A 13,261-nucleotide genomic window follows, 5' to 3' on the forward strand; every position below is an offset into this window, starting at 1 on the left:
TATATTTTTTTTAGAACACCCTAGAGAATAAAATGGTGGTCATTGCAATACTTTTTTTTTTTTTTACACCGTATTTGTGCAGCGGTCTTACAAGCGCACTTTTTTTTTGGGGGGGGGGGGGGGGATTCACTTTTTTGAATAAAAAAAAATAAGACAACAGTAAAATTAGCCCAACATGTCATGCTTCAAAATTGCGCCCGCTTGTGGACTGGTGTCAAATTTTTACCCTCAAAAATCTCCTCCATAAGTGACATTTAAAAAATTCTACAGGTTGCATGTTTTGCATTACAGAGGAGGTCTATGGCTAGAATTATTGTTCTCGCTCTACCGATCCTGGCAATATCTCACGTGTGGTTCGACTACCGTTTTCATATGTGGGCGCTACTCACGTATGTGTTTGCTTCTGTGCGCGAGCTTGTCAGGACGGGGTGTTTTAAAACATGTTTTATTTATTTTTTTCTTATTTATTTTACTTGATTTTATTTATTTTTACACTTTTTTTTTTTTTTTTTTTTTTTTTTTAATGGATTGTTTTTTTATTCCTTTTACAAGGAATGTAAACATCACTTGTAATAGAAAAAAACATGACAGGTCCTCTTAAATATGAGATCTTGGGCCAAAAAGTCCTCAGATCTCTTATTTGGACTTAAATGCAATAATAATAAAAAAAAGTCATTTGAAAAAATGTTCCATTAAGAGGTATGGGCGGAAGTGAAGTTTTAACGTCCTTTCCGCCCTCCTATGGTATAGAGACGAGTTGGGGCAATCTTAGCCTCACTCGTCTCCATACCCAGCACAGAAAAGGACCTGATCGCCTCTGCCTCCGCTGCTACCGATGGCTCCGGTAAGCGGCGGGAGGGGGGGTGGCACCTCTCCCGCCATCGATTAACAGTGATCTTGCGGCGAACCAGCCACGGAGACCACCATTATCGTAAACAGGACCGCCTCCTGTAAAGAGGGATATCGCGGTTGTGGCAGCAGCTGCTGCCATTACCGAGAGACATCCCTCTTCAAAGTACTGACGTGTGTATATATACAGGAGGCGGTTCTTAAGTAGCTAGAGTGGCATTCTGACAGTGTTGGTAACGGCAGTAACAACGGTTTCCCCATATGTAGCACAAGGGAGGCTGCACTCTTACCCTTAGAGCTGCATGCAGCTTTAGGGCCGGTTCACACAGGGGGCGGCACGAGGCGACACGACTTGCCGTGCCGCGATCTGACAAGTCGCCCCCGTTCTGTACAATGGAACCGTTCTGAGAGGAGCGACTCGAGTCGCTCCGACTCAGAAAAAAGGTTCCTGTACTACTTTTGGGCGACCTCGGGGCGACTTGCATTGACTTCTATACAGAAGTCATTTGCAAGTCGCCGCTGAGGTCGCGGCGAGGCAAGTCGGTGTCGCCTCGCATCGCCCCCTGTGTGAAACCGGCCCTAATTGTTCAAGTTACAATATACATTGATTCTCTAACCCACTCCTTCCTTTTGACATATTTTTCTTTCTAGTGGCACTTAATTGTTGGCTCTACAATTAAGCTCCACTTGTGGGTGAAATGCAATATTTTATGTATTTATTTTTATTTACTACGGGTACTTGTATGTCAATTTATGAAGCGTTTTACACATATATATATTATACATTCATGTCAGTCCCTGCCCTCAAGGAGTTCATAATCTAAGGTCCCTATCTCACATTCATACATAACACTAGGGTCAATTTACACAGGCGCCAACCTACCAGCTTGTCTTTTGGAGTGTTGGAGGAACCCGGTTTACCGAGTGGAAACCCACGCAAGCATAGGGAGAACATGCAAACTCTGGGCAGATAGTGCCCTGGTTGGGATTTAAGCCGACAAACCTAGTGCTGCTAGGTGTAAGTGCTAACCACTTAGCCACTACGCTTCAAAATTGAAGTCTGCCTTTCCACAAAGTTACATAAAAACTACACTTACTGTATGACCTGTCCATTTAGTTGGAACGCTTTGTTATATTGTGGGTAAATATCTGGGGCTGCACATATTACCTAATATTGTATTAAGGACACAGCTTTATTAGGCAACTAAGGGATATACTGCTGCCCACATGAGAAATTCTGTCACGGCCCATGTGAGTACCCGAGTACCTGTCACAGCCCATGTGAGTACCCGAGTACCTGTCACGGCCCATGTGAGTACCCGAGTACCGGTCACGGCCCATGTGAGTACCCGAGTACCTGTCACGGCCCATGCCTCTTAGAATACACGTTTGGGTGTTTGCTTTCCAAAAATTGGGTCATTTTGGGGGTAATTCCATTGTCCTGGTGCTCCAGGAACTTCAAAATTGTGATAGGTAGGAATGAAATGAGATGTGTAATTTGTTCCTAGAACGTCTGAAGGTACTACTTCAATTTTGGGCCTCTGTATATGGCCAGGCTGTGTAAAAGTCTCACAAGTGGTATGGCCATACTCAGGAGGAGTAGCAGAATGTGTTTTGGGGTGTAATTTTTGCTATATACATGCTATGTGTTAGAAATATCTTATGAATGGACAACTTTGTGTTTAAAAAAAAAAAAAAATAATAATAATTTTCTTTCCACATTTTCTGAAGACTTCTGGAAAAAAATTAACCGTTTAACCGTTCAAAGGACTTATAATGCTTCATAGAATAAACTTTGGGGTGTTTTTTTTCCAAAATGGGGTGATTTTGTGGGTAATTCCATTGTCCTGGTGCTCCAGGGCCTTCACAAATGTAATAGGTCATTAGGAAATTAGAGGTGTCATTTATGCTCCTAGAACCCCTGACAGTGGTCCCTGCATGTTGGATCTCTCTGTGTGGCCAGGCTGTGTAAAAGTCCCACACATGTGGTATTACCATACTTGGGAAGAGTTGCAGAATGTATTTTTGGGTGTAATTGGAAGTATGTATATGCTGTTTGTGAGAAATAACTTGCTATGACAATTTTGTAAAAAACAAAACACAAAAATTATTTTCCCCAAGAATTGTGGGAAAAAATTACAACTTCAAAAAACTCACCATGCCTCTTACTAAATACCTTGGCCTGTCTACTTTTCAAAAAGGGGTCATTTGGGGGGTATTTGTACTTTCCTGACATTTCAGAGCTGCAAGAAATGAGATAGGCCGTCAGTGCATCAGGTGTGATCAGTTTTCAATGATTTGCACCATAGCTTGTAGACTCTATAACTTTCAAAGAGACTAATCCACTAATTTGGGTTATTTTTACCAAAGAGATGTAGCAGTATAAATTTTGGCCCAAATTTATGAACAAAAATGACTTATTTGCAAAACTTTATCATAGAAACTAAAAAAAGTGGGTTTTTTTTTTCTTCTTCTAAATTTTCACTCTTTTTTTTTTTTTAACTTATGTTGCAAAAAAATAAATAAAAAATCCAGTGGTGTTTAAATACCGCCAAAAGAAAGCTCTATTTGTATGAAAAAAAAAATGGTAAAAATTTTGTTTGGGTAAGTGTTGCATGACTGAATAATTGGCATTCAAGTGTGAGAACGCTGAAAGCTAAAAATTGGTCTGGGAAGGAAAGGTGTATAAATGCCCTGTTTTGAAGTGGTTAAGACCCCTTTCACCCCAAGGGCGTTTTGCAGGCGCTATAGCGTTAGAAATAGTGCCTGCAATCCACCCTCAAACTGCTGCTCCGTTGCCAGAGGGCTTTCACACTGGAGCGTTGCGCTGGCAGGACGTCAGGAAAATTCCTGCCAGCAGCTTCTTTGGAGCGGTGTGTTTACTGCTCCTCCACCGCTGCTCCCCATTGAAATCAATGGGGCAGCGTGGCTATACCGCCGGCAAAACGCCGCCATTGCGGAGTATTACGGATGGTTTTAACCCTTCCTCTGCCGCTAGCGGCCGAAATGCGTGGCAAATCCGGTAAAACGCTGCTAAAAATAGCGGCTATTAGCGCGGCAGTGTGAAATCTGTCTAAAAGTCAGCAGCTACTTTTATTTATTTTTTTTTTTTTTTTAGCTGCTGACTTTAAAAAAAAAAAAAAATTCCAACTGGAACACCCCTTTAATTCTTTTGACATGTTGCTTACAAGTAAAAATCCAGTATTTTCTGCTAGAAAATCACTGAGAACCCTCAAACACACACACACACACACACACACACACACACACACACACACATATATATATATAGTAGGGCTGCAACTAACTATTTTCATAATCGATCGATTTATTTTTTTCGATTAATCGGATGAAAAAGGGGAGAAATACACACACACACACACACACACACACACACACACACACACACACACACACACACACACACACACACACACACACACACACACACACACACGTGTCCCCCCAGTATAGATGACACATTCCTCCCCTCTCACATGGTGTCACTGCCCCACCTCCTCTCAGTGCTCCCCCCCCCCCCTCCGGTGTCTTGGGTTTTCTCACCCCTTCATGGTGACAGCGGTTCCCCCTCGGGGAGCCAGGGTGGTGTGGGGCGGACTTTCAGTCCAGACCCGCCACACATGACTCGGCCGACTCCTCCGAATGGAGCGAAGGGCACCTCTAAGCCGGGAGATGGATGCACGCATGTGCAGAGCACAACCTCCAATCACGGCAGCGCTGGAAAGCGGCCCAGCGAGGGCTTGCCGCGCCTGCGCTCTGCGGCGGGTCTATCGGAAGGCTGCTGGGTAGAGGGGGGAGGAGGAGCCGAAAGCAGCGCAGGTGCGTTGCTGGCGGGACGTCAGATGGGTGGAGAATGCAAGCAGGCGTAGCTGCGTGCTCATGGACGTGGTGCATGCGGAGGATACACAGGATTCTAACGGACCGGCAGGTGGGAAGGTGCGGACTAGGGGTGCAACGGATCAAAAAACTCACGGATCGGATCGTTTCTCGGATCAGAGTCACGGATCGGATCAATTTTCGGATCAGCAAAAAAATAACACTATCCCCGCCCCCCACAGCCACATTGTTTAAATAATAGGTATAACACTATCTTCCCCCCCCCAATAAAATGCAGCTTATTACAACCATAAAAACATAGTCAGGTAATTAACAGATTTGCGCCAAGCTCACCACCGTTCAAAGTTCCTCCAAACAGACCGCCGTGATGAGTCCCGGGATGCCTATTGGCGCAAATCGTCAGTGATATGCTATGTTTTTATGCTTGTAATAAGCTGCATTTTATTGGGGGGGGGGGGGTGGAGATAGTGTTATACCTTTTATTTAAATCAACAATGTGGCTGTGCCGAGCAAGTGGAAAGGCTTAGATAGGATTAGATAATAACTAACTACTATCTAATAGATAGTAGTTATTAGGTTAGATTAGGTAATAAATGTAGTGGTACCTGCATAAAAGAAGTTTTGAATGAGGGCAGGCAAGGCATCCAGCGTGACTCCTCCAGAATTCTTTCACTTGGGCTGATACAGGCTGAACAACGCGCTGGGGGTGACGTCAGCGTACAGCTTGCCGCCGCTGGGTGTACCAATATGGCCGCCAGCTCCGGAGCTAGGCCGAAGCCGCGGCCTTTCCTAAATCCACGGCCCGCCCCGCGGATCGCATGGTTGACAACGATTTTCATTATCGATTATTATCGATGATATCGATTAATCATTTCAGCCCTAATAGTTAGCAGAGACCCTATAGAATAAAATGATGGTTGTTGCAATATTTTATGTCTCGGGGTATTTGCACAGTGGTCTTTCAAACGAGAGATATATATAGATATATAATTTTATTTATTTTTAATGAATTTAAAAAAAATGAAACTGTAAAGTTAGCCCACTTCTTCCTTCTTTTTTTTTTTTTTTTTCTCTCCTGTCCAAAAGTTTTGGTTACCTGTTTTTATGTATTTAATATTTTAAGATGCATTGTTTTTTTTAATCTAAATTATACATACAAGTGCACTGATACGAGGCTTGTTGTGTTTAATAAATGTTTAATTTAAGACATTTTCTGTATCGCTTCTTATTACCTAACTTAGATTTTATGAGATGAAGGTAAAGAAAAAATTGGCCTAACATATCGGCCCAAAAAATCAGCATTGTATAGCAGCCTTCGGCCGCTGCAATTTCTAAATATCGGCCAGAAAAAACCCCATATCAGCTGACCTCTAGTTGCTTTTCCCTACAGAACTGCATGCAAGTGCTAGGATTGTTGGTGTCTACCTAATTTGAAGCTGTTTTATTTGCCCGGGTCAACTTTGCAGTGGAACATTCCTCACACAGTAGGACAAATCAAGTCTTTCTCTGGACAGGACTATCCAGTTACATCCTCACTTAAAGATGTGTGTTGTGATGACTTCTGGACTTGATATTGGAGAGATTTACATTGAAAGATTATTATTGACATCCATATTGGAGGTTGGGGTGGAATTCTGAATTGTCTGTTTAAGGGTTGTTGATTTCAGGAAGATACAAAGCTTACAGTCAACATCCTGGACTTGGTGCTTTGTCACTTCATTGGGTCACCCTTCTAATGGGCCATCTGGTTTAGGTTCATTCGGGGAAATATACAGCAGTGGCTTACATCAATCATCAGGGCACTCCAGATATGCTGTGTGGAGACAGAGCTGGAATCTATCCTGTCCTGGGCTTTACGTTCTAACAATCTCTGCAGTTCACATTTCCAATGTGGAGAACTGGTAGGCAGATTTTTTTGAGCAGACAAGGTCTGGATCTGGCAGAATGGTCTATCCATCGGGAGGTATAGCAGGACATATGTCTGCTTTGGGTTGATGCCAGGTGCCCATCTCCATACTTCTTGGTTCAACAGGAAGCTGGACAGGCTTGTTCAAAGGACTCAATAGGGGATGCCCTGGTGTTGCCATAGAATCAATAGGCCCTGGTTCATGCCTTTCCTCCAATTATTTAAAGGAATGATGTCCCCCTTTGCTTCTCGGTCACTGATTTTTGACAGCCTGTCAAGACATTTGGCATTGTGGCCATATCCCAACCATGCTTAAAACTCGTGAATTTACTCCCTGCAAATTTTCTTCATTGCACGAGGAAGGCTTATTTTTAGTAGTGTAAATCTTTTGGGTGTCCCCACCTACCTTTTTGGTCAACTGTTATTTCTTTTCTCAAGTTGGTATAAAACAAAACTAGGCCAGCACTGGAATGTAAAATGACTATAATTTCTAAAACTTGGTAAAAGTACCCTGCTAGTTATACCTTAGAAACGCATTACAGAGCAACAGGGCATTATATTGTGGTTTCAAAAAATGATTTAAATGTATTTTGTCCTGAAAATATAGATTTAATAAACGGTAGTGCAAATCTCATGTGACATATAAACATGCAATGCTGCCATTTTATGTTCCTGCTCAGATTGGGATGAGCATGCCTGTGTAGGTACTTCATTCCAATAGACATAAATGGGAATGTCTACACGCGAATAAATAGAAAACGTGCATCCTGTGTGGGTAAAGTAAATCCTTCCGTGAGTGTCCACAGATCCATGTGAGCCCTAAGTCTGACAATTTTCACTAGGACAAATTCCGATGGGGAATCTCGTGAGCGAGAATCTGACTTTAGATAAGTGTAAAATAAGGTCATTTCAAGCACTCAAGGAGGTAATAATTACATGCAAGTGTTACACATTTCTTAACTTCAATAAACATAGGAGGAGAATATGTTTAACACTAGGACCCCACTGGATAAAGTCGTTTTTGGGGGAAAATGGAGAGCTAAAATAGGCTACTACTTTGCCTCAAAGCTATAAATGTGTATTCAGTGTATTAATATCCAGCAGTAAGTTTGATCCCAATAGCCAATAATATTTCAGTTCTATGATGCTCCTTGCAATGTAATTGTAGTGGGTAGCAAACCCCAGAGGTAAAATGGGCAAAGTTTGTTAAACTGGCTTAAACTGGAGGAGGTAAATACTGCATATGGGCTGGGTATTTGAGATCAAACTTTCCATTGGATAAAGCTACCTGTATATAGTAATTGCTTGACTATATACTGGTTCCCCATCATTGCCCCATAAAAGTTTAAAATACAGTTACCGTTTAATCCCCACCAGGAATGATACTGCTGAAAACTTCTCCAACCGTTCTAAAAGGAGAACCTCAAAGTACCAACATGAAACGTTGCATTCTTCTGCTAAAAGATCACTTCACAGTAGAATCCAATTATTTTCCTGTCAAAGATGAATTGGACTATATTGTATGTTTTAGGTGGCTGAAGAATGCTGCAACCCAACAATTGCTGTCCATGGCTCTTTGGGAAATCGCCTCATTACCATTTTTGTACTTTTCATTTCACTGTTGTCAGAATTTTAAATATTTACAACTGGAGTTTTAACTGAGGATTTAAATGTAGTCCCAGTGTATAATATAGTATATGTACTTATCCCTAATGGTATTGGGTATTCGAGACGGGCTTCACAGGCTTTATGGTTACAGATATCGATGAAAAAAGGCAGTGTCTTAAACTCCATACACACTATACAACTTTTGTTAGATTTCCTTTAGATTTACCAAAACCATGTAGTGCAAGGGCCTGCCTGATTGCATACAAATTGAAAATCTTAAGGTTTGACCTCATATTATATGGTTTTGGTAAATCTTAAAGTGGAATTAAACCCTTCTATCGTTTTCAGTCAAGGAAGCTGCCATCTTGGACTGTAATGATTCTTCAACTGCAATAATGCTGCACATGTGATCAGTTATGAAACAAGCCATTGGATGGTTTAAAAGTTTGGTTGAGAGCACAACCAATGTGAAAGTTATTTTACAGAAGTGGTTTCTAGAAACCCCTGGTGTGGACTTTGAGGTCTGTTCCATATATATATATCGGGGACTTTGAATTTTGAGGTCTGGATTTCAGTTTTTGTTGTGTTTTATTTATTTATTTTTTCAGGACCTCAGCCTGGTTTTTGATGTTTTCCTTTCACAAGTAGGGTTACACCGATATTGAGTACTTGTGCTTGGGCAAATGCTCCAATACCTGAAATCGATACGTTTGCAGTGTGATTTGAGCCCATTCAAAATGAAAAGGCTCAAATCGCACTGCAAAGAATCGCATGCAGCTTGATTCCTGCTTTTTCTGCACCGTACCTGTGTGAACTCAGGCTGAAGTCACTGACAAGCTTGGGCTCACACAGGAGCAGCGTGAGAATCCACATGTGATTCAGACAGGAATGAGCTCAGATTGCAACCCAAATTACTAGTACTCTGTAGCGAGGAATATTTGACCGAAAATATTGGTACTCGCCTATAAAAAAAAAAATCTTGTATCGGTGCAATCCTACTCACAATGGATTCATTCATTTGGGACAGTGGGAATCCCGAACACACCTGAGCGGGGGCGGACTGACCATTTGGGCACTGCCCAAGGGCCTGAGGGGGCCCCATGAGAGGCTCAGTCCGCCCCTGGATGTGCCCATAGCTTATTATGCAGAATAGAGGCAGCTTATGCCCTGCGGAGAAAGTGAGCTATGCCATCCCTTCCGGTAGTTGATATGGCTATATCGGAGGACTCCAGTGCTGGCAGGGATCAGAGAGCGATCATGGAGCCATGAGGATGATGGCAGCAACAGGCGCTCCGGCCACCTCTCCCCCTGGGGAATTCAGTGGAGGGGTGGGCCACAGTATACATTCCTGCCACGGGGACATGGAGAGAAACAGTGAAGGGAGCTGGAGAACGCAGATTGAAGACAGAGCAAAATCCTCATGGAGATAGCCACCTGACCTGCCTTGTGTGCAGCAGCAGGTCAGTGTGTAATCACAGCAGTTTAGTGTGTGTCTAGAATTACCAGCCATGATGACTGTTTCCTCCCAGCTACCAGGTGGACACTGATATCTGCCACTCGGTGTGCAGATATCAGTGTTATTTTTAGAGAATGGCACATAATGAGTGATATTCCCTAAATATAACACTACTATCTGTACACGGAGTGCTTTTCCCTAAGAATGACATCTGTACACTTTTTGGAAGGGAGAATGTCCCTTGCATAGGTGGTCAGTGAGAGGAATGTCCCTTGCATAGGTGGTCAGTGAGAGGAATGTCCCTTGCATAGGTGGTCAGTGAGAGGAATGTCCCTTGCATAGGTGGTCAGTGAGAGGAATGTCCCTTGCATAGGTGGTCAGTGAGAGGAATGTCCCTTGCATAGGTGGTCAGTGAGAGGAATGTCCCTTGCATAGGTGGTCAGTGAGAGGAATGTCCCTTGCATAGGTGGTCAGTGAGAGGAATGTCCCTTGCATAGGTGGTCAGTGAGAGGAATGTCCCTTGCATAGGTGGTCAGTGAGAGGAATGTCCCTTGCATAGGTGGTGAGTGAGAGGAATGTCCCTTGCATAGGTGGTGAGTGAGAGGAATGTCCCTTGCATAGGTGGTGAGTGAGAGGAATGTCCCTTGCATAGGTGGTGAGTGAGAGGAATGTCCCTTGCATAGGTGGTGAGTGAGAGGAATGTCCCTTGCATAGGTGGTGAGTGAGAGGAATGTCCCTTGCATAGGTGGTGAGTGAGAGGAATGTCCCTTGCATAGGTGGTGAGTGAGAGGAATGTCCCTTGCATAGGTGGTGAGTGAGAGGAATGTCCCTTGCATAGGTGGTGAGTGAGAGGAATGTCCCTTGCATAGGTGGTGAGTGAGAGGAATGTCCCTTGCATAGGTGGTGAGTGAGAGGAATGTCCCTTGCATAGGTGGTGAGTGAGAGGAATGTCCCTTGCATAGGTGGTGAGTGAGAGGAATGTCCCTTGCATAGGTGGTGAGTGAGAGGAATGTCCCTTGCATAGGTGGTGAGTGAGAGGAATGTCCCTTGCATAGGTGGTGAGTGAGAGGAATGTCCCTTGCATAGGTGGTGAGTGAGAGGAATGTCCCTTGCATAGGTGGTGAGTGAGAGGAATGTCCCTTGCATAGGTGGTGAGTGAGAGGAATGTCCCTTGCATAGGTGGTGAGTGAGAGGAATGTCCCTTGCATAGGTGGTGAGTGAGAGGAATGTCCCTTGCATAGGTGGTGAGTGAGAGGAATGTCCCTTGCATAGGTGGTGAGTGAGAGGAATGTCCCTTGCATAGGTGGTGAGTGAGAGGAATGTCCCTTGCATAGGTGGTCAGTGAGAGGAATGTTCCTTGCATAGGTGGTGAGTGAGAGGAATGTCCCTTGCATAGGTGGTGAGTGAGAGGAATGTTCCTTGCATAGGTGGTCAGTGAGAGGAATGTCCCTTGCATAGGTGGTCAGTGAGAGGAATGTCCCTTGCATAGGTGGTCAGTGAGAGGAATGTTCCTTGCATAGGTGGTCAGTGAGAGGAATGTTCCTTGCATAGGTGGTCAGTGAGAGGAATGTTCCTTGCATAGGTGGTCAGTGAGAGGAATGTTCCTTGCATAGGTGGTCAGTGAGAGGAATGTTCCTTGCATAGGTGGTCAGTGAGAGGAATGTTCCTTGCATAGGTGGGTTGTAGGAAAATGCTTCTTACAATGGTGGTTGATGGGAAGAATGCCCCTTATGTTGGTCAGTGAAGATTATATTTTGTTGAATAATTTTTATTTACTTTATATGTAAAGCACACCCATGACCCCTGCACATGCTCTATATAAAAAGTGTTATGTAGGATGAGCACATGTATGTAAACAATAATGGCACCACACAGGTATGGTATCGTCGGAAATGTCAGAATGAGAACAATTCTAGGGCCATAATTTTGTAACAGCTGGTCAGAGCTTTTTATTTTTTGTATATTTTTAATATATATTTTTATATATTTGTATATTTGAATTTTTTATTTTATTTATTTATTTTTTTTAGACCTAGACCTGCAAGGGAAAAGGCATAATGAGCTAGTATGCACCGCATACTAGCTCATTATGAAATACTTTCCTTAGAATGAGGCCACGACATCTCGCACGATCCACGCCGAGGGAGCTGACATGTTCCCTTGGCGTGTCTTCTGGGTATCGTGGCTCCAGCGCTGTGAGTCGCTGGAGCCACGGTATCGTCTCTTCCGTGCACCATACAGGTTTAGGAGATATTTTTTTTTTTTACCTACAGGTAAGCCTTATTATAAGCTTACTTGTAGGTAAAAGAAAAAAAAACTATACAACCGCTTTAAACTGTTAAGGCATTTGTATTTTATATTGTGTTCATTTATGAAAACCTTAATTTTGCTATTGTACCATTGTTGCAATTTCTTTAATGTAAGTTTTTTTATTTTTATTTTCTTTTCTATAATAATTTCTTTTCAACATAGTGTAGAGAAATTCTGTGAGGAACGTATGTAATGTGGACAGTGCAATATGTAGATGGGGTTTTGTGTGGATGTGGCTTAAGTGTGGGCGGGGACACATGGGTGTGTCCTTTGTAAGTTTTTAATACAGATTTTTCTGTATAGGTGAACTTGCACTTTAAAGACATTCTGAGCAAAAAAAGAGGCTGAATTGAAACCGGTAAAGTGTATAAAAAGATTAAGGTTGTCCTATTCGGTAGCCAAACATGTAACTCCAGTACTCCACAAAGGAAAGGCATTGCATGTCTAATGCTGAATCTGTAGATGGAGGACATGGAAGACGGGGGTAAGGATACACAAGAGAGGTTTTGGTGGGTGTAGGGGGGCGTCCAAGAGAAAGAGAATGAAGTTTTGGAATTGATGGTTGATTAAAATAGTCACACAAACTTGTATATATATATTATTATTATTATTTATTTTTATTTTTTTTGCACATAAGGATCAAGTTCGTGGATCACTAGCAAGAAAACAGGAGTATATAAGGAGCAAGAGGAAGGAATCTCGGCCATGGAGGGGGAACAGGGAGGGAGGCTCTACACAAATGGAGGTATGCATTCAAGGTGTAACCACACAATCATAAAGTGAGTGGGGGGGGGGGGCAGCCCCAAGAGACTGGGAATAGAATAATATATACGTAGGGTGGACAAACAGTAGATGAAAGTGAAATCAGTCTGTATATGCAGTAAAGCATCCATGTTATACTCACTGCGGAACCTAAGGGGTTAATTGACATAGCTTTGGAACTGTTAGAGGAAATTCAGAGATGTGATAATGGAGTGGAACACATTGTTGTGTTCAGATTGGATGATGATTCATGTGTTAAAGGAGAAGTCCAGCCAAAGTTCGTTTGGCTGGGCTTCTCCTATGGATCACAGGAGTGCAATTCATTTTGCACACCTGTGACATGTTTTTAGTGGTGATTTTTGGCCACTTTTGGGGTGCCATTAACCCCTGCTAGCGGCTGAATAAAGGGTTTAAACTGCCTGTGTTGCAGTGCTGTCGAATCGCTTTGCAGGTGCTTTAGCTGCCCATTCATTTCAATGGTCAGGGCATTTTGGGAGCGGTGTATGCGCCAC

At 43.0% G+C, this 13,261-nt stretch overlaps 1 protein-coding gene across 5 annotated transcripts in view; it reads left to right on the forward strand.

Moving 5' to 3' along the window:
* PALS2 (protein associated with LIN7 2, MAGUK p55 family member) overlaps positions 1-13,261 on the forward strand; it is a 245,132-nt gene that overhangs the window by 35,878 nt on the left and 195,993 nt on the right. For 2 of the 5 annotated variants that reach the window (XM_077491299.1, XM_077491298.1), the window contains exon 2: positions 12,625-12,732. The exons of 2 other annotated variants lie outside the window; for them this stretch is intronic. In XM_077491299.1, the coding sequence (XP_077347425.1) occupies positions 12,693-12,732 (40 nt within the window). In that variant the 5' untranslated portion in view covers positions 12,625-12,692. Of the gene's footprint in view, positions 1-12,624; positions 12,733-13,261 lie in introns of those variants that run through there. One more of the 5 variants, XM_077491300.1, reaches the window with a different exon arrangement.

This window comes from Lithobates pipiens, unplaced genomic scaffold (assembly GCF_037356315.1).
Source record: "Lithobates pipiens isolate NorthernLeopardFrog02 unplaced genomic scaffold, aLitPip1_a1.2 Scaffold_19, whole genome shotgun sequence".
In the NCBI taxonomy this organism is placed as follows: Eukaryota; Metazoa; Chordata; class Amphibia; order Anura; family Ranidae; genus Lithobates; species Lithobates pipiens.